Raw genomic sequence first — 20430 nt, 5'->3', positions numbered from 1 at the left:
CACCAGAAACACCAGGAAAGGGATTAGAAGATTAGAACTTTCAGCCCTGGCACACCCTACCCACTTTTACTGTTGGAAGGGAGCTGGAAACTGCCTTCAACAGCCAACAGCTTAATCAATCAGGCCAATCTAAGTAATGAAACTTCAAGGCTTTGCACCCCATGCCATGCCCTGCCGCATCCAAGTCTTATATTTGGCACTGGTTATAATAAACCAGCTATGGCAAGGAAACTCTTCCTTAAGTTCTGTGAGTCATTTTAGCTGATTACTGAACCTAAGAAGGAGGCTATGAGAATCCCCAAATCTGTAGTCAGCCAGGCAGAAATGTGTGGATAGCCTGAGCTCAAGTTGCAGCTGACCTCGAAAGCAAGGGCAGTCTTATGGAATAAAGGTGTCAACTAGGGTCTGTGCTAACTCTGGATACTGTCAGAATTGAACTGAATTACTGAACATCTGGTTGGTGTCAAAGAATTGAAGAATTGGTTTCAGAAAAATAATACACCTCACTTCTGGGGACGATGTCCCTAATATCCTATTTCTAGTGCAATCTAGGACCTTCTGAGTCTAGACCTATCATACCTATCATACCCACATCTAGAAATAATCCAAGAAGCTTTCCAGGGATAAAAATATTCCTGGTAGGTATATTTCCCTCTCTTGACCCTAAGACCTAGGGTTCAAGTTCAAAAAAGTTCATTAGCCAGATCCTAAGGTAGAACTGATCAATTTACTCAGTAGACTCAGTGGACAAAGATTTTAATTATAAAGCCTGAGAAGCTACTGAACAGTTCTGCAAACTCAAATAAATGAAAATATTTCCATGTTTAACTTTACCTTACTACCAGAAAAGTTACATTATGCTTAAGTTTTAATTCAGATCGACCTATGTAATTAAACAGGCTATTATGAAGAGAATCATCTTTAAAATTATAATATATGGACTTCTACTCAGTAAATCTACTCCTATAAACCTATCAATCAACTGGAGAGGAACCTAGTAGGCTTGGGTACCATTACTACCAGCACCATGGGAGCTTATAAAAGGCCCACTGCTACTCCTCCTTGCAGCTCTCTCACCAGGTCCTCCTGGGAAAAGACGCTGAACTTTACCACACACTTGCCTCTGACCAGCAGTGATTGTCACATTCTCCGCAGGCAGAGGTACTGAAGACACATTAGAGGCAGTGAAGATCTTGGTCTCAGAAAGCTGGAAAACAGAGAGATTAGTCACTCCTGGTGTTAGGTGGGCTACAGTCAGAAACTTGGCATAGGTAAGTGGAATTTAATACCAAGGTAAAGGAAAAACCCTCAGAAAAGAGAACCACCTACCCAGAGGAACCCTACATGGATTGACTTGCATGCCCCTTCTAGACAGGTTCAATGATTTTATCGAGAGGGTAAAATCAAGAAACCTAATAAAATATAGTGGAGTCACAGGATACGCACATTCAACTTATGAGAAGCTGAGTACACACGCCACAGAAATAGAGAAACCTTATTATACTTTCTCATCAGAGTTCCCAACTCCCACCGCTACCCAAACCAAACTTTAATCTTCCACTGCTCCTTTCAAAGAAAGGTTACAGCCAAGACAAAGACAGAAATAAAATAATTTAATTAACTCCTAGCTTTTGAGCAGTAAGAACCCAAGTGCTGGTGAATTAAGGTCTTTTTAGGGATAATTTCAACAATATGCAATTTTTGCCTTAATAGTAACTTTATTACACCTACTCTTTGCATTGTAAAACCCTAAAACTCGATAAGCAATTGTTAAGGAAAAACTCATCCTACTATGTAAAACTTGTTTTGGTTTTGTTTTCACTTTCTGATTAAAATCTCTTCTCTAGGGATCCCTGGGTGGCGCAGCGGTTTGGCGCCTGCCTTTGGCCCAGGGCGCGATCCTGGAGACCCGGGATCGAATCCCACGTCAGGCTCCCGGTGCATGGAGCCTGCTTCTCCCTCTGCCTGTATCTCTGCCTCTCTCTCTCTCTGTGTGTGACTATCATAAATAAATAAAAATTTAAAAAAAAAAAAAATTTTAAAATCTCTTCTCTAAAACACAGGGAATCCATTCCTCCAAATATACCGTTCTCTGAAAATTGCTTAAACAGACAAGCCAAATCATAGAAAGTATTCACAAGGCAATCTAGCTCAGTTAGAACCGAAAAGAATCACCCTCTGATGCTGATGCATCTGAAATTTTAAAAACTCAGATCTCACAAATCAAAAGTTTGACATATCACCCTCTCACTGTATGAGCTGTCTTGCCTGAATAGATACAAATATATGAAAGTAGACTGAAAATGTTAAGTTAATCCATGATCACTGGAAACTAGAATTCATAACAAAAGCTTGACTGTGACCAAGAATCAGCAGAATTCTTTTGCTCAGGTTCTACTCCAGAGAATTCATGGAGCTTGTTTATGTGTCATCTTTGTACCACCCAAGTATGAGGCTTCCAAGTTGAGTCAAGCTGGAAGACAGCCAGTTCTATATATTCATCTCAATTACAAAGTTGGGCTTCAAGTGAATAAAAGGGTTCCAGAACCAACCAAATTGTAAACTTGAGGACATGATACCATATATTTCATTTTGCACCCACCTCTAAGCCAATTACAGGACCATACTTCAGTGCCTGAATGTAAACCAAATAACGGAACTAACTCCAAAGGAGTCATGTGCCACCAGCAGCTATTACTCAGTGCACTACCTGCCTGACTCCATTTCTGGTGCCCTACCCAACCACCATCTCTTCCTGGGATAAATCCGACAATCAGATATTGGACTTACACAGGTGCACTTGCCCTTTCCATAGTCTGGTTCCACAGAGTCCTGTTCATGCCCAGTCTCCTTCATATAACATATGTGAAATGTTCTGGCTCAGAACACTATTTTGGATGTAAAAGTTTTGGGTCAGAATCTCAAGGGTGATTTTAAGGGGTAGAAACATACCCATTTTCTATCCCTAAACACCACTTAAGGATAGAAGGCACTAGTGAGGAATGACCTGGGAATACCTACATCTTCATTCCAATCTTCAGTTCCCCACTCCTCTGTTGCAGTCCTCCACGCACCTGGCAATAAAGAGAAAACAGTGACGTACTTTAAGTGCCAATACAAAGCATGTGCAAAAAACACTAATGTATCAACATTTTGGCAGCCTAAAGTGTAACGAGATTTTAGTAATCAGAAGGGATTCCTAGGCTCTAAGGAGAGAAAAAGACTAGAGAGTGATACCTCAGAACACCAGAGTTTTAATAAGATTATGATTTCACACTTACTTTCAGGTTTTGTTAGTTTTAACAGCAAAGATAGTGGGGGGTTGGGGTGGGGGGACACCACAGACCCAATGCTCCAGGCAATCTCTTACATCCTTCAGCCCTCTGACTTAGTGGTCAGTTCAAGTGAAAGGGCAGCAGCCAATGTAAATCAGAACATAAACTACACCTACTCATCTGGTATAAGACAACACAGTGGGCAGTCTGGAGAGAGAATAGCAGTGATGAGGAATACAAATGGCTGCCACGTGATTGTGAAACAGCAGTGAAAGTGGACAGGCTGGGATCCCTGGGTGGCGCAGTGGTTTGGCGCTTGCCTTTGGCCCAGGGCGTGATCCTGGAGACCTGGGATCGAATCCCACATCAGGCTCCCGGTGCATGGAGCCTGCTTCTCCCTCTGCCTATGTCTCTGCCTCTCTCTCTCTCTCTCTCTGTGACTATCGTAAATAAATAAAAATTTAAAAAAATTAAAAAAAAAAAAAAAAAAAAAAAAAGAAAGTGGACAGGCTTCCAAACTAAGGGCAGGGACAAACATCTGCTATAGGAGCTCACTTTAAAAATGCATACTCAGCAGCAGTCAAATTTATAGATCTTTTAAGTCTAACCACAGAAACTCTCACAGGTCTGCTCCAGAAGACACTGGACAAAACTGAAGAAACAAATGTGTCTGTTAGTTATCCTAATCCTAATCCTAATCCTAATCCTACAGAACATGGCATCTATCTGCTAAGGGCACTGTGCAGACAATGCAGGTGTACACCCTCCTCATGGTGGTAACAATGAAGTCAGGAGAGTTTCTAGAGAAAAGGTCCATCAGCAATCAAACCACCTTAAACACTCCTATTGTTTTGCTTCGTGTATACATGTATCCTCAGAAAGGGAAACTGTTTTGAGAGCCAGGATTCTTCCCTTAACCAAAAGACCAGAGTAAGAAATAACAACCTGCCTATATAAAAGGACAAGAATATTTCTCATTTTCTTCTCTAGAATAGTACACACCGATTAACTTTAAAGCCTTCTTTCCAAATGAAGAAACTTTGTTCTAAGAATGAAAGTCTGGCATTCAGATATTTCACTGTCTCTGAAGAGAAATATTCATCTACAAAGCCCACAGAAATTCTTCTAGGGGTGCCCGGCTGACTCCATCAGTAGAACATGCAATTCTTGATCTTGGGGTCATGTGTTTAAGCTCCATGTTGGGTGTGGAGATTACTTCATAATATAATCTTTAAAAAAAAGTTAAATTCTTCTAAACGTTTGATAATGAAATAACTCTATTTCCTAGAAAAAAAGATGTTCATTATAATGCCTCTCCCAGGCCATTATAACTGGTCCACGGAAATTCCAAACCACGTAAAGATGGCAACCTTCTCCAAACCAAACTAAAGTTCAATCTCAGGTCAGACAAGTTATAAAGCGCATTCTTCTCTCTCTCTGGTGACACTCTTCTTCCTCTGCATTGACATCCATCCTGCTCTAGATAAATGGAACCCAAGATCTGTCCATATACATAATCCTGGAGTTCAAAGTGACCTGGGAAGTTACCTCCTACTGACAGACTTTCTCAAGGCAGAAATGTTTTCCTGCACTCTGGCGACTGCATCTGGGATGGAAAGGAAGAACGCAGATGCCTACTTGATCCCATACAGAATGCACAGTCGTAGCCAAGAAGGCTGTACTGAGGAGGCACGAAGGAATAGACAGAGCACAAAGGGTCTGAATGACAAAGGTTTCCATTCTGTCAGCAGACAACAGTCAATGTAAATGTTAAATATTCGTTAATAGACAAAATTTTTTAAGGAAAAAAAGCACAGAATATGAGAAAGGCAGAAAAGGAAAAAAAAGCAGGATGACAGAAAAATGACATATCCACAGATATTTCAATTCATAAAAATCTGTAAAAATATCCGGGGCAGTTTAGGCACCTGGATGTATCATACCAGGAGCAGTCTCAAATTTTCGGGGATAATTTGACCCCTCAACCCCAATGAAATCAAGTCCTGAAACAAAAAAAGAAAAAAAGAAAAAACAACCAGTGAAATTTTGCTTATGAATGAGAACATTTTCCCCAAAAACATAATTCCCATTGTACCTGTGGATATTTTAAGGGTAGGTTTGAAATTCTTTTTAAGTAAAATAGGGAATTTGAAGTATGCTATCATGAAAACAGAGAGATCATGCAGGAAGGTCAGTTCAAACTGTAAAATGAACTGAAATGCATTTTACAATTCTTTCACATTAACAAGTTGATAGTAGCATCACACAGTTTTTCATTCAGCCACAAGTCAGATTTCTGATTCTAACCTCCCAAATCTGCCATTCTCTACTCAAAAGACATAAATACACACCTCATAATTCCTAGTTTTCCAAACTACATCTTTGCTGAAAACAGCTAAGGCTTGCAATCCTGCAACTCCATGCCTAATTTTCTAGCCACAACTGAAAACAAACCCCTTAACACCTATTATTTTTTCTACCAATGATAAAAAATCAAATGCCCAAGAACTAGAACTCAAAAATAGTAAGTTTTGTATTCAGACTGCTACATTGCTACCACTGCCTCTATAAAACCATCAAAAGATGAATGAAGTGCAACTATGTGCCTCCAAAAAATAAAAAAGATATTTCATAGCCAACTGGTCTATGTCATAAAAAGATAACCATCTTGTCAATAACTCAACTTCAGCCTCCACCAATAGAAAAATTGTATTCAAAATGAACTTCTAAGATAGTGTGATAAACAAAAAACTAGTAACATTTAAAACCTGAGGTATAATATAACATTTTGTGGGCAGTAGATGAACTGCTTGTGCCAAAGGCTATCCTAAAGACAGAGACAAAGATCAATGATATTTGAAAAGGGGCAAGGCAAATAAATGGGTAAGGAGTCAAAGAACCTAACTCACACTCTACTATTAACTCATTTCCCCCTTTACAGGAGAAAAAGGTCTCAAGCTCTCCATGTGCTGGCTCAGGCATAAGGAAGTTGGTGATATCATAATAATAATTTCCCCCTTTACAGGAGAAAAAGGTCTCAAGCTCTCCATGTGCTGGCTCAAGCATAAGAAAGTTGGTGATCCCATAATAAAATACTCTGGAGGGCAGCCCAGATGGCTCAGGGGTTTAGTGCTAGTGTCGGCCCAGGGTGTGATCCTGGAGACCTGGGATCGAGTCCCGTGTCGGGACTGCTTCTCCCTCTGCCTGTGTCTCTGCCTCTCTTTCTGTGTGTCTCTCATGAATAAACAGATTAAAAAAAATCTTTTTATAAATAAATACATACATACATACATACTCTGGAGCCTAGAGACTGTTCTTATTTAAAAGGGTAAAAGTGGGCAGCCCCGGTGGCTCAGGGGTTTAGTGCTAGTGTCGGCCCAGGGTGTGATCCTGGGGACCTGCGATCGAATCCCACATCGGGCTCCCTGCATGGAGCCTGCTTCTCCCTATGCCTGTGTCTCTGCCCCTCTCTCTCTGTGTCTCTCATGAAGAAATAAATAAAATCTTAAAAAAATAAAATAAAATAAATAAAAGGGTAAAAGTAGGGACACCTGGGTTACTCAGCAGTTGAGCACCTGCCTTCGGCTCAGCGTGTGATCCCAGGATTCAGGATCAAGTCCCATATCGGGCTCCTTATGAGGAGTCTGCTTCTCTCTCTGCCTATGTCTCTGCCTCTCTCTCTCTCTCTTTCATGAATAAATAAATTAAAAAATAATAATAAAAAAAAGGTTAAAGTATCTTTTATTCCAAAACACATCTTGCTGTATCCCACAAGTCTAAAATATCCTTAAATATATACATCCTACCCAGATACACTAAAATTAGCTAACAACAAAAAATCTTATTAAAAAAAAATTTTTTTTTTAAATCTTATTCAAACCCCCTAGTATCCTTTGATGTTCAGAAGACCATCCAATAAATAAATAGAGCTAGAAAAATACAATTTCCTTTTTTCCTAGATATGGAAATTTTTCCAAAAATGAAGGGAAAAAAGGTTATTATCTCAGTGCCAAAAAATAAACAATCAGTGAGCTTTGATTCTGGGCAATGTTCACCTCTACAAGTTTCAGAAGGCAGAGCTAGACACCCTAACAGAAACCCTAGGAATCATACCTGGACCTAATGGCAGCCACAGTGGGAGATAGATAGAGCATGGGCTTTGAGTCCAGCAATTCTGAGTTCAAATACTAGCAAATTTCACTCACAACCACCCTTTCAGTCTGTCATCTGGAGAGGACGATCAGTGTCAATCTCACAGAACAGTGATGAAGAACAGCTGAAATAGCGTTATGAAGTGCCTACAGGCACACAGTCAGGGAAGAGAAGAGACAGTATTTCAATGGCCATCTCTATCTCCCCTATCTCTGCACCCAAAAACTATTCCTCTACTTGTAAATGTGACCACAACCTCAAAGTAATTATTTCCTTAGGTTTTTAGAGACAGGAAACAATAAACAGTCACTCACTCGTCCCATCATCTGGTTCGAAGTGGCCAGTGTTGTTCCACGTATTCCCGCTATTATTGCCATAGTTATCATCAGTATTGGCCGGCTCTGCATAATCAGCTGGGTTAAAGGTTCTGGGGGTGGAGGAAAAAAAGCTTAAAAGAGTCTCTGACCTCTAAGCAGCACCAGCAAATATTAACTCAGCGAGGAGGGCCACAAGAATCCTTTTTCCTAGTACAGATCAACCACAGCCCCATTCTACATTCCTGTACATGTCTCCTTTCCTCACTTACCTAACTTCTATGGTATAATCTCAATTTAAATCTTGACCTATTTTGGATTAGGACATCAATAATCATAATAAAATCCACACGGAATATTGGAAGACAGCAGTTATATACATTCAAATGAAGCTATGAGAAGTAATGACCCAGGTGGTAAACATTTATCTGTAAGCCCTAAGTCTACATACCTATCTGATTAAATGATCTAGAAAGCTTTCTAATCACATTTTGGTTATTCTCAGGATACCAAGATATCAGCCACTCTAGAATATTATAGTGATGCATAGGGGAAAAATAGTTAAAAAGTCTGGCATCAAATCAATGAAACCTACCCCATTCCTTGAGCAGAAAACCTTCCTCCTCGTCTACCAGAGCCACCTAACAACAAAAAAAAGAGAAAGAAATGTTTTAGAAATTAATATAAAACTACCTTGCCAACTAAGGTAACTCTGGAATAGTAAGTGGTTGATATTATTAAATATTTTTTCTATCACCCTGTAGTATAGTCAATATACTACAGTAGTACACTCATTACTATTGACAGATTGTTCCTTTGCTGACCAAACTGCTGAGTCCTTAAGCAAATACTTTAACATCAACAATAAAGACTAAAGAAAATGACACCTACCTTCTTTTCCACTTCCCACTCCACAATCTCTGTAATTTGCATAACAGCTCAACAATTAAGGTCATGAGATGCCATTTAAATTTGCTGCTTTTCAAATAAAGTAAACCCGTATAGAACTAGCAAGAATAACCCTGCCCCCCAAGAAATCGATCACCTCTGCCTCGGCCACGTCCTCTTCTGCCTCTTTCTGTGCCTCTTCCAGAAGGTCCTCCACTCTTGGTGCCATCTATTCCATTTTCCTGACCCCGAACTGAAATTAAAAACACAGAGAGCCAGAGCAGAGTCAATAGAATTTATGTAAATATGTAAGTAGCACGTACAGATTGTGTGGGGAGACAAAAACAAGGAAAAGAAAATGAGCTGGAAAGATGGGACATGATGGTTACTAGGGGAAGGTCATGAACCACAACAGAGAGGTCTAAGTCAGACAATTTTACAAATGACTGCAGGGTAATTTCATGCCAAACTGGTAGCTGTAGCCAGAAAATGTTACATATAAGAGATACCCAGGTCCCAGAACAAATGGAGGCAAGAAAAAAATAAAAAGAATGATAAAATGGTGACTACGTCCAGCCTAGCAAAGCCCTGACATCCCTGATGTCCAGACATTACTGACCCACAGCTGGTTTTGATAAAGCCCTATGCATACACTCTCGTCCACGGCTGGCACCTCTCCCCCGTCTTGGTGGCCCACCACGTCGCCGACTATAGTCTCTGTCACGATCTCGATTTTCTTTGCCTTCCTCGTTGGATTCCGTTTGGCCACCATCCTTCTGTCCTGAGACTCCCTTCTTCTTCCCGACCATCTCCCACGAATGCTAAAGAAGAGCAGAGCAATGACATCGAATCAATATGGATTGCTATTGGGAAACCACAGGTAAAAGCTGGGAAAACTGTTAACCATTCCTCTCTCATTATCCAAATCTAAAACATTTCTACTAATTTATATCTATTTAAATGGAGGATACAATCTCAAAACAAATTCTATCACTGCAAAACTAAAATCCTTTTTTATACAGGAGGCACTTATAGCTGGATTGCAGGGATCACTTCCAAAGGTATGGTCAAGATCATCCAGTGTAGTCACTAGGCAAATTAGTCAAAGAACCTAGTTACTAGTCCTTATCTTTCAAGTGTGTTTCCTGGGCTGAAAAAATTAACTCCCTTTGGATTCAGTGACACTCAATTTTTTATAGTCTTATTCATGTCAAAGCAGAAAAGAAAACTAAAAGTTTCTAAAGGTTGGGGCACGTGGGTGGCTTAGTGGTTGAGTGTCTGCCTTTGGCTCAGGTTGTGATCCTGGGGTCCTAAGATCAAGTCCCCATTAGGCTCCCTGCAGGGGGAGCCTACTTCTCCCCCTGTATATGTCTCTGCCTCTCTGTCTCTCATGAACAAATAAAATCTTTAAAAGAAGAATAAAAAAACTTAAAAATTAAAGTTTCTAAAGGTTAACTTTGAATTCAGAATGAATGAACAGCATAGGCATTCTCTAATCTCTAATCGAATCTAAGGCATTCCTATCTCTTAGATAGGAATATCTAAAAACACCATGCCAATTAGAGAATGCCTATGATTCTAAACACCATGCCAGAATCTCTTAGATTCTCTAATCTAATTCTCTAATCAGAATTTAGGAGAATAACTACACCTACTCCTCACTACATCACCCCCAACCCCACTCCCTGACATGCACACCAACTTCCTTTGCTAAAAGACCAGGTAGCAGTCAAGAAGGCACAGCCCTGGCCCTGAGACATGGACTATAGGAAGCCCTCCATTCCAGGTTTTACACACTGTATTCTACTTATACTTCCTAACTTGATATAGTCCAATTAAACTTTCCCCAAAGCAGAATAATCTATGATTCATTCCAGACTGCAGGAGGGAAAATTTGTGATAAGGAAAATAAGCTAATCTGTCTTGCAAAAACCTCATTCCTCAAGAAATGAGTTTTATAAATTTGAAATTTTAAAAATACACCCCTTCATTCACACTATCTTTGCAGAAAATATGTACAAACCAAAATTTCCAAACACCAAAACTACCAGATCTTTACTAGCCTAGTTACCATCTTACTCAAGGACCTAGTGCTCAGCAACAGCTATAATATCTAATAACTTTCAAGAATATGGACCAAGTATAATATGAAATGACTTAATTTTTCCAGGGTTGACAATATTGTGGTCATATAGAAGAGTATCCTCCTTTAAGGGAACCATGCTGCAGAGTATTTTATGACGTCTATAACTTTCTTCCAAATAATTCCAAGTGTCCATCAACGGATGAATAAAATACGGCATATACATATATTAGAATATTGTTTAAAAAAAAAAAAAGAATATTGTTCAGCCTTAAAAAGAAGTGAAATTCTGTCACATGGCCACAATATGAATATCTAAAAACACCATGCCAAATAAGACATAAAAAAGCAAATACTGTATGATTCCACTTACATGAGATACCTAGCATAGGCAAATTCATAGAAACAGAAAATAGAAGAGGTTACCAGGAGCTGGCAATATGCGGACAGGGGGTTATTAATAGATACAGTATTTAGGAAATGAAAAAGTCCTGCAAATGCATAATGCTAATGGTTGTACAACATCATCAGTGTACTTAATGCCACTAAATTATACACTTAAAAATGGTTAAAGTGATCAATTTTAAATATATTTTACTATAATTTATTTTTTTATTTATTTTTTTAAATTTTTTTTTTTATTTTTATTTATTTATGATAGTCACAGAGAGAGAGAGAGAGAGAGAGGCAGAGACACAGGCGGAGGGAGAAGCAGGCTCCATGCACCGGGAGCCTGATGTGGGATTCGATCCCGGGTCTCCAGGATCGCGCCCTGGGCCAAAGGCAGGCGCCAAACCGCTGCGTCACCCAGGGATCCCTATAATTTATTTATTTAAAGATTTTATTTATTCATGAGAGACAGAGAGGGAGGGAGGGGGAAGCAGACTCCACACAGGGAGCCCAACGTGGGACTTGATCCCCAGTCTCCAGGATCAGGCCCTGGGCCAAGGCGGTGCTAAACCGCTGAGCCACCTGGGCTGCCCTATTTCACTATAATTTTAAAAGTTTTTAAGTTAAAAACTCAGCTTAAAATTATAGCAAAATCATATTCACATATTCTGAAGAATCTATAATAGTTCCCTAATAATTTTTAAAAAGATTAAGTATCCATCCAGGACTTGGCAGCTCCTTGTTGCCTACCCTTCCAGTCTAAGCTCATTCCACACTACAACTGGTGGGTCATTTTATGCTCACAGCAGCTTCGATTCATAAGTTATAGTATCCCTATTATAACTAAATCTGCATCAGGAACCCTGGAAACTAGACTCAAAACAGCTAGCTCTCAGAGTTTACAGCTAGTCTGTCTGGCAAGTTTCAGAAACTTCTCACCTTTTTCCTTCTCTATGGTATGTATCAGCTGCTGGCACTACCCAGGTTTATAAGGAAAAGGAATTACTATGATCTTCCCAAAGGTGCTGCCAGTTTTCTGATATGATCTCATCCACCAACATCCAACTTCCCTTGGCAGTTGATATTACTCCCCACTGGTTTCACTAGTGGCTGTTTTATTCATGCCACAAGCCTACATTCTCCAGTTTATTTTCCTTTCTGATACTATAGAAAGTTAGATTTGCAGCATTAGACAGAAGATGCTAGAAAGTGAAACAAAACGTGACTTACGCAAAGAAAAAGAAAGGAAGAAAGGAAGGGGGAGGGATGGAGGGAAGAAAGAAATCCAGACTTTTTTTTTTAAAGAAGTTGTTCTTTTTTTTTAAAAAGATTTTATTTATTTATTCATGAGAGACACAAGGAGAGAGAGAGAAACAGACACAGGCAGAGGGAGAAGCAGGCTCCACACAGGAAGCCTGACATGGGACTCAATCCCGGGTCTCCAGGATCACGCCCTGGGCTGGAAGGCAGATGCTTAATTGCTGAGCCACCCAGGCGTCCCTGAAATCCAGACTTTTAAAAGCCAGGACTAGTCCCACTCTTCCCCTAACCCAAAAATCTGCAGTAAACTCACAATGAGCCAAAGGCACTATTATCTGATTATCCAGACAGTAATTTTCAAATAAGATCAGTAATGTAAAATCAAAAACCACATTTTTTTTAAAAGTAAACTCTACACCCAACATGGAGCTTGAACACAAAACCCTGAGATCAAGAGCCCCATACTCCCGAGCCAGTCAGGTTCCCCTAAGACCACATTTCTGAAGAGAAAAATCCACAAATTTAAATTCAATGATTAAAAAAAGTCTCCCACTGGGGCAGCTGGATGGCTCAGTGATTGAGCATCTGCCTTTGGCTCAGGTTGTGATCCCGGGGTCCTAAGATCGAGTCCTGTATCGGGTTCCTCCTAAGGAGCCTGCTTCTCCTTTTGCCAGTCTCTGCCCCTCTCTCTGTGTCTCTCATGAATAAGTAAAAAAAGAAAAAAAAAAGTTTCCCACTATTATTTCCTATTGTCTCAAGGAATCTGACAAACCTCCAATATTTAGCTAATGTGATGCTGTGATACCAGTAAGCTGATCTCTCAAAGGGTAAAACTCTGGTTATCTATCCCAACCAAAGATCCCCAGTGTATGACCAAGTAAATGAAAATTACTTTAAAATGATACATTGCTTGTTAAAACAATAAAGTTCTCTGCTAAGCACTACAGGAACATTCCAAAGGTTAGTAAAGCAGAACCCCTGTTCTTAAGGGACTTAACAATTTGGGACAATGATAAGCACAAAAATATAAGGATCTCATTAAGTGGAAAAGAGAAGAGGTGAAACTTTAGGGTAAGAGATGTCATCTTAAGGAAAAAAAAAAAAAAGATATCCCGTCATCTCTAGGGATGGTCAACAGGCTGTTCTCTCTACTACCTCAACAGATATTAAGTTCAAACAATGAAAATGTATTGTATTTTTTTTTAATATTTTATTTATTTACTCATGATAGTCACACACACACACACACACACACAGAGAGAGAGAGAGAGAGAGAGAGAGAGAGAGAGAGAGGGAGAGGGAGAGGCAGAGACATAGGCAGAGGAAGAAGCAGGCTCCATACAGGGAGCCTGATGTGGGATTCGATCCCGGGTCTCCAGGATCGCGCCCTGGGGCAAAGGCAGGTGCTAAACCGCTGCGCCACCCAGGGATCCCTGAAAATGTATTGTAAAAGGTGACACTGATGGGAATATCTTGAAATGAGAATCTGCTAGTTTCTATGACTTTGTTCAACACAATAAAACAGGTGAGCAGAATGTTCTATGATTAGTAACTAAGGCTAATATATAGCATCTCCAATTTAGGCCAACTCAGTCTGGAAAACAGTCACTAGCCTGGAATGAATAATTTAGTCTAAGCTAATTAAGGGAGATGGATTTTATGTTTTCTTCTACTTATTCTATATAAATTTTAAGTATCTGCAACCCACAGCTCCATTTGGAGAATAAAGTACTCTCCTTTAAGTTGAGTTACTCCACTTGCTATTTTTAGAATATTCTGAGCTTCTCAGCCAAGGACCCACTTTCTAGAACACTCTATTAACACTCTACCGTATCTGGGTTTCCTTCCAGTAGAACATTGATGGCTCTATTGACATCTCCATTGCAGTCATGCAAAGCAATGACACATTCATCTTGGTTCTTGCCGGTGATATCAATCAACTGAAAGAAAAAGATCAGCAACCATTATAAACAAGTTTGCACTCCTCACAAAAGAAAACCAGGTGAACAAGAGAAAAGGGAGAAGACACCAACTGAGTCTGAAAGAACCTCAGGCTTAAAAAACCAAAATATGCATAATTTTGGTATGCTAGTTCAATAAGCAAAATATGAACAACTGTGATTAGGGATGGGGTCAAAAGTACTTATAAAACAAAGAGTAAAATATCTGATAGAGAATCAAATCCAGAGGCACACAGGCTTCAGCATACTGTGAATTTCTACAATTCCTAGATGGCACAACTGCTCAAAATTGCTCTAAAAATGGCATCAACAAAGTCACCCAATAAATAAGTTAAAATTAAGATAAAACCTTTTCGAATAAGGTAGCTGTCCAAAGGCGGACAGTAAATCAAACAAAAGCACTTACAGGCTTAATACATTTCAGGTCATAATTCTTTCAATATCTACAGTACAAAATACCCTGGTAGCCACCTATGACATTTAACTATGTTTTAATCCTGAGGTCTTTCCCCATCGCTTAGAGCAAATTAGCAATACACTCACTTGTTTCACCTTTTCCTCAAAGTCAGCATCATTATGGTCTGAAATCATCTGTGCAAGTCGAATTTGTTCCGCAGTAGCCTAGGAATTAAGTCAAGTTCAAGAAAGCATGATCAAGAGACAAGAGTTTATTTTTTTTTTATTTTTTATTTTTTTGAGACAAGAGTTTAGAGAAATAAGAGGGACCTATGTAGTCAATAACCCACCCCACCTCCCTGCCCAATTTCCTTCTCCTTGTTACAAATGACCAAGTAACAAAATGCTAACACCAGTTAAGATTTCTAAATTGGAATGCCTAAATGGCTCAGCGGTTGAGCATCTGCCTTTGACTCAGGGTGTGATCCTGGGGGTCCCAGGATCGAGTCCCACATCAGGCTTCCTGCATGGAGCCTGCTTCTCCCTCTGCCTAGGTCTCTGCCTCTCTCTCTCTCTGTCTCTCATGAATAAATAAAATCTAAAAAAAAAAATAAAGTAAGATGCCTAAATTTGCAAAATGACAAAGAACTGAACACTGAAGCTATCACTATTCTGCTCTATAATCCTTAAAAAAACAGGAAGCTTTTCACCAAAGTTCACAGTTAAAGAAGCTACCATTTTGGGATCACAGTACCTCTTTGAAACATTTATACCTCAAATAATCCATTTTTTATTTACAAAGTCACGTGTAAACCCTATTCCCATTCTTGCAAGAACCAATGCTACCCTCTTATCTCTAGGCCTGAGAATAACATAAGATTTCGTCCTGGGGAAATGCTACCTTAGATATTCAAAGCACAGGACCCGGGGATCCCTGGGTGGCTCAGCGGTTTAGCGCCTGCCTTTGGCCCAGGGCGTGATCCTGGAGTCCTGGGATCGAGTCCCACGTCAGGCTCCCGGCATGGAGCCTGCTTCTCCCTCCTCCTGTGTCTCTGCCTCTTTCTCTCTCTCTCTATCATAAATAAATAAATAAATAAATAAATAAATAAATAAATAAATAAATAAATAAATCTTTTAAAAAAGGTTTAAAAAAAACAAAAACAAAGCACAGGACCCATTCTTTCCAAGTCTCATAATGCAGTATTGAACAACAAAAAGCAAGCACATTGCATCATAGCATATCAACAATCATCAGGTTCTAAGTAAAATGAAGCAAGGACTAGAAATCAAGAATAAAAAACCCAAACCAACAATCCAAAGCAAAGAATGATGCTGCACTGAATGGAAACCAACATCAACCAGCAGTGCTACCAACAGATCCATACCCCTTGCGTTCTTTACCTGCGGCCGCTGCTTGTGCTGCATCTGGTTTTGGTTTTGAGGTTGTTCCCAGTTTCCCCGGGCTCGGTTAGTGCCCACCGACGTCATCATTTACAGTATATACAAATAACAGTATTTACAAGGTAGAATACTGAAAGATTAAAAAAAAACAATTTAGAGGTTAAATATGGGCAAAATGTATTTTCATTGTCTTTCATCAGCATCTTTGCCATTTTCATTTCTTTAAAGGAAAAAAAAAACAAAAGGATTCATCTGTTGAGACATATTTAGTTGATAAATTCCTTAAGGAACAATGGCTGTTAATCCATTTTTGTAAAACAAGAAATATAAAAAGCATGTGTCAAGTGACAGTTTTTGTTGTTTTTAAGTTACGGGCATGCTTTGGTTCCTAGTCCCCTATACACAGGCTTAGCGAAGTTTTGCTATCTTAATAGCAAGCAAAATGATGTTAAGAATCAAAAGCCTTCTACACAAAAATAAAGTCCCTTTGACAAGAGAAAAGACAATCAGCAAAACCTGGAAAATAAAAGCCTTCCAGGAAGGGGATTAGTCTATACTCCAAATAAAAATAACTTAAAAATATTGTACTCAAGTCTACCTATGAAAAGTCCTATCTTCCTTACAACCAGTTTATATAAATTGCATGTGACCCCCATCACTTGGGAAACGACAAGCTCAAGTTTAGTCTTTCTCCCTCAAGTTGTATCTCTCATCATGCAGTGGGAGCTTGTATAACCTTCAACAAGGCAAGTATTGGCCCCAGTGACTTTGCTCAGAATCTCAGTTCCCTAGATAATTCCAACAGTTTTTGCAGCTACTTCTGTTGACCTCCTACTCCACAGTTCCCAGGCACCAGAAATGCAAATACCCTTTCCCACTCACCTTAATATACAGATCTGTCCCAAACCAAAAGCATCTAGTACAAAGTTTTATTTGGAAGAAAAGACTTCTAGGATTATCATTTTAAACTTGAGACACTATTGCCAGCAATAGTACTTTGTTGAGTCTTTAGAGAGACAGAGAGCATATAGAGCCTTTCCCAAAACGAGAATGGTTTTCATTATTAACAGTTCTAGCAAACTAGGATTCTCCTGAACTTAAGTTCCCTTCATTCATACTTTGCTTTAACGCAACCTCAGCTGTTGCATTTAGTAAACAAAGAAAATATTCATGATATGATGGAATGTTCAAAATATGCCATTACTGTGTTGTTTTATTCACTCTCAAAGAGGGTAAGTTTGTATTTTCTGCTCTACTTATAATTTTTTCATTAATAAAAACTTTATATGGGGTAATGCTAAGCTGCCCAAAGACAATGCTGAATTTGAGGAAGAGGCAGGTTGAGCCTCTAAAGAAATACAGAAGGATTAATTATTAGGGAAGTGAATTTCACCAGTTTTTCAGGTTACAAAGAAAGCTGACTTCTCTGTGGATATATTCTTCACCAAGTTGAATCAATTTGTTTTTTGATACAATCAATAAGAATTAAGAGTTTTTCAGTCTCTATCATCAGAATTTTTTATTTTTTCTCGGATTTACTCATTTATTCATTAGAGACACGGAGAGACAGAGGCAGAGACATAGGCAGAGGGAGAAGCAGGCTCCATGCACGGAGTCCGATGTGGACTGGATCCCGGGACTCCGGGATCACACCCTGAGCCGAAGGCAGATGCTTAGCCGCTGAGCCACCCAGGAGTCCCTATCATCAGAATTTCTGAGGAAATCTCAAAGCTAATTCTTTAACTACTGTCTCTTCTCCCTACACACATGCACATGTGCACACAAAGGCCTGTACATATTTCCAACTAGTACAGGATTATTTGCTACACAGTAGTCCATTTTCCCAGACTGGCATTATAGCCAAGTTTCATCACTCACAAAAGAACAAGTGTTCTTTAACCAGTACCCCTGGATTCAAATCAAAGAGAAAAATTAAAACGGACGAAAACTATTATACTTACTAATTGGCTCTAAAATGAAGTTTCTAATGCAAATAATAAACGCTTTTGTAACTTAGAAACTGACTGCTTTCTACTTCACATGTGGTTTCAACCTACAACTGTAATACTATAAACTGCATGACTAACAATACAGATAACTGCGTATACTATAACAGTGTAAATATATATTAAAAAGTCCTCTTGAAAGCCACTTAATTACCGAAGGGGGGGGACCCACCACTCCTGATCACTCCGGCTGATAACTTCCATCTCTCTCTTACAGGTGCTTTGAGACGTGTGACTAAGAAAATTTTACCGCCTAGGTAGTAACACCACTGAAGGACGGGTCAAACAAAACTAAGTGATTTGGGATGGATCACTGGAGAGCACAAAACCAGTAGCCTTTTAGTAGCAAGCAGAGACACGTAACTAGAGTTATCACAGTGGAATGGAGGAATCTTAAGAACTTTTCCTTAGCAAATAAAAATATTTACGGGAAACACATGAGATGTGTTGGGAGACCAAGGGAACAGCGTAGAAACAAATACTGGTTTGAACACAGGTGTGTCCTTGACCATCTTTTGAAAACCAGCTACTTGAAAAAATAGCCAGAGAAATTTTACATAAAAAAATAAATAACAAGTATTTATTGAGTATCTACTATGTGTCCAGTACTTTAGGAAATACAAAAGCAGTATGACTCGGTTGCTGCCCTCAGGGAGCTTACAATCTAAGTTGAGCAACAATTCAGACACTCTGAAGCTGGACTGGGATGGGTGAGGCTTGCTACCTCTAACAGAACGACTAACTCCCTTAGGTGCTTTGTGGAAATGACCCTGCGTCCCCTTCTCCGTACACTCTAGTCTAATTTTAAAAAGAGTACTTGCCAGATAGGACACATTCAGCAAAGAGGGGCTTCAAAACTCAGGACCCAAACAGCCCGACTTAAGGTCTTTCATCATTAGCTCCGGGCCAGCGATGCTCGCTGTCCACAGCGGAAACCATCACTGGCACCGGCTACTCCTTACGGACAATGCTGGGGGAGTTCAGCGTCGCGGACCAACGCGGTTCCCTCCTCCTCCTCCGGGAGGGCTGGCGGTCAGCGGCCCTCGCCACCCCGGCAGGACCGTCCCTCGGCAGCACCCGGGCGGCGGAGGGGGATGGAGAGAACGCAGCAAACGCCTTTCTCCGCCTCATGCTCGGGGACACTGGGCGAACACGGTAACAATGACAACAAAAAGGGCCTGTTACTGTGTTTTGCTTCCACGACACCCTCCACCCGAGAAGACTACACTTCAAGGCGGAGAGACCGTCTCCTGTTTGTGACATCAGTTTGCAAAGCAATTTGGGGCTTGTCCACAGAGCACAGGGTCTGAAGGAATTTGGGATCCCCGCGCTACCCTAGGGGCGCGGACCCAGGCCCGGGCTCAGGGGCGCCCCCGAGGCGGACACCCCCACGGGCCTCCCCGACTGCCCCTCGCCAGCCCGCGCGGCCGCCGCGAACACGTTCCCGGAGCCGTGGCTCCAGCAGGCTGACAAAGAGGCCGGAGCCGAGAGGGGCCGCAGCCCACGCGCGGAGAAGGGAGGCGCACCCCGCGCCGCGCCCCCGCGGGGCTCCCGGCCCGCCGCCTCACCTCCCACCCGGAACAAATTCATCCTCCGCACTCCAGACCGAGGGCCACATGGGGGAGTTCGGGGCAGCTCCACCCCGCCGCCCTGCCCCCGCCGCCCCCAAACCAGGCCGGATCCGGACCCGAAGAGGCCGCAGCGGGCCAGGAAGGGAGGAGGCCCCCCAGGCGTCTTCACAGGCAGCGGCCGGGGCTCAGCGGGCCCTACCTCAGGCGGGGCCCAGGCCGCGCTCGCCCGCGCTCTTCCTTGCTCTCCCCGCTCGGGCTCTAGCCGCATGGCCCCCCCCCTCCGGCCGCCCAAGCCCCGCCCCGGCCACGCTCCCAAATCGAGGCCCCGGCTCCGGCGCGGCCCACTAGGCCGCAAATCCAACCATAAACAAAACCCCCGGCGGCCGACTCGAGGGGGGGCGCCGGGTTCGCGCGACCGGGAGGGGTGTCCAGTGGGGGGAACGCATGGGGCGGGGGGCCTACTGGGGGGGGCGGCGGGGTAGGGGAGAAGGGAGGGAGGGGAAAAGGAGACCGCGGATTTAAAGGGGCCGCGGACAATACCCGGCCCCGCCGCGCTGCCGCTGCTGCCGCCGCCGCCGCCAACGCCGCTGCGCTCCCAACTTTACCTCAGTCTCCTCCACACTGACACCCCGGGCCGCGCCGCCCCTGTCACGTGATGTGAGGTTCCCTCCTCCCCACCCCCTCCCTCCTTTCCTCTCTCGCGCTCGCGCTCGCGCCTTCCCCCTCCCACTTG

General features: G+C 41.6%; 1 protein-coding gene across 12 annotated transcripts in view; it reads right to left on the bottom strand.

Moving 5' to 3' along the window:
- Positions 1-20411, bottom strand: part of UBAP2L (ubiquitin associated protein 2 like) — a 41695-nt gene extending 21284 nt beyond the window's left edge. For 4 of the 12 annotated variants that reach the window (XM_041744577.1, XM_041744607.1, XM_041744602.1 and 1 more), the window contains exons 1-11: positions 20238-20361; positions 16121-16250; positions 14867-14944; positions 14192-14302; positions 9282-9450; positions 8787-8882; positions 8337-8382; positions 7742-7854; positions 5204-5278; positions 3022-3074; positions 1122-1207 (exon numbers count right to left, since the gene is read on the bottom strand). In XM_041744577.1, the coding sequence (XP_041600511.1) occupies positions 1122-1207; positions 3022-3074; positions 5204-5278; positions 7742-7854; positions 8337-8382; positions 8787-8882; positions 9282-9450; positions 14192-14302; positions 14867-14944; positions 16121-16210 (917 nt within the window). In that variant the 5' untranslated portion in view covers positions 16211-16250; positions 20238-20361. Of the gene's footprint in view, positions 1-1121; positions 1208-3021; positions 3075-5203; positions 5279-7741; positions 7855-8336; positions 8383-8786; positions 8883-9281; positions 9451-14191; positions 14303-14866; positions 14945-16120; positions 16251-19896; positions 20172-20237 lie in introns of those variants that run through there. The other 8 variants (XM_041744621.1, XM_041744641.1, XM_041744648.1 and 5 more) reach the window with 5 other exon arrangements.
- Positions 20412-20430: the final 19 nt, after the last annotated feature.

Source organism: Vulpes lagopus, chromosome 1, assembly GCF_018345385.1.
Source record: "Vulpes lagopus strain Blue_001 chromosome 1, ASM1834538v1, whole genome shotgun sequence".
Lineage (NCBI taxonomy): Eukaryota > Metazoa > Chordata > Mammalia > Carnivora > Canidae > Vulpes > Vulpes lagopus.
Note: the sequence above shows the minus strand (reverse complement) of the source record. Positions and strands in the feature narration are given on the sequence as shown.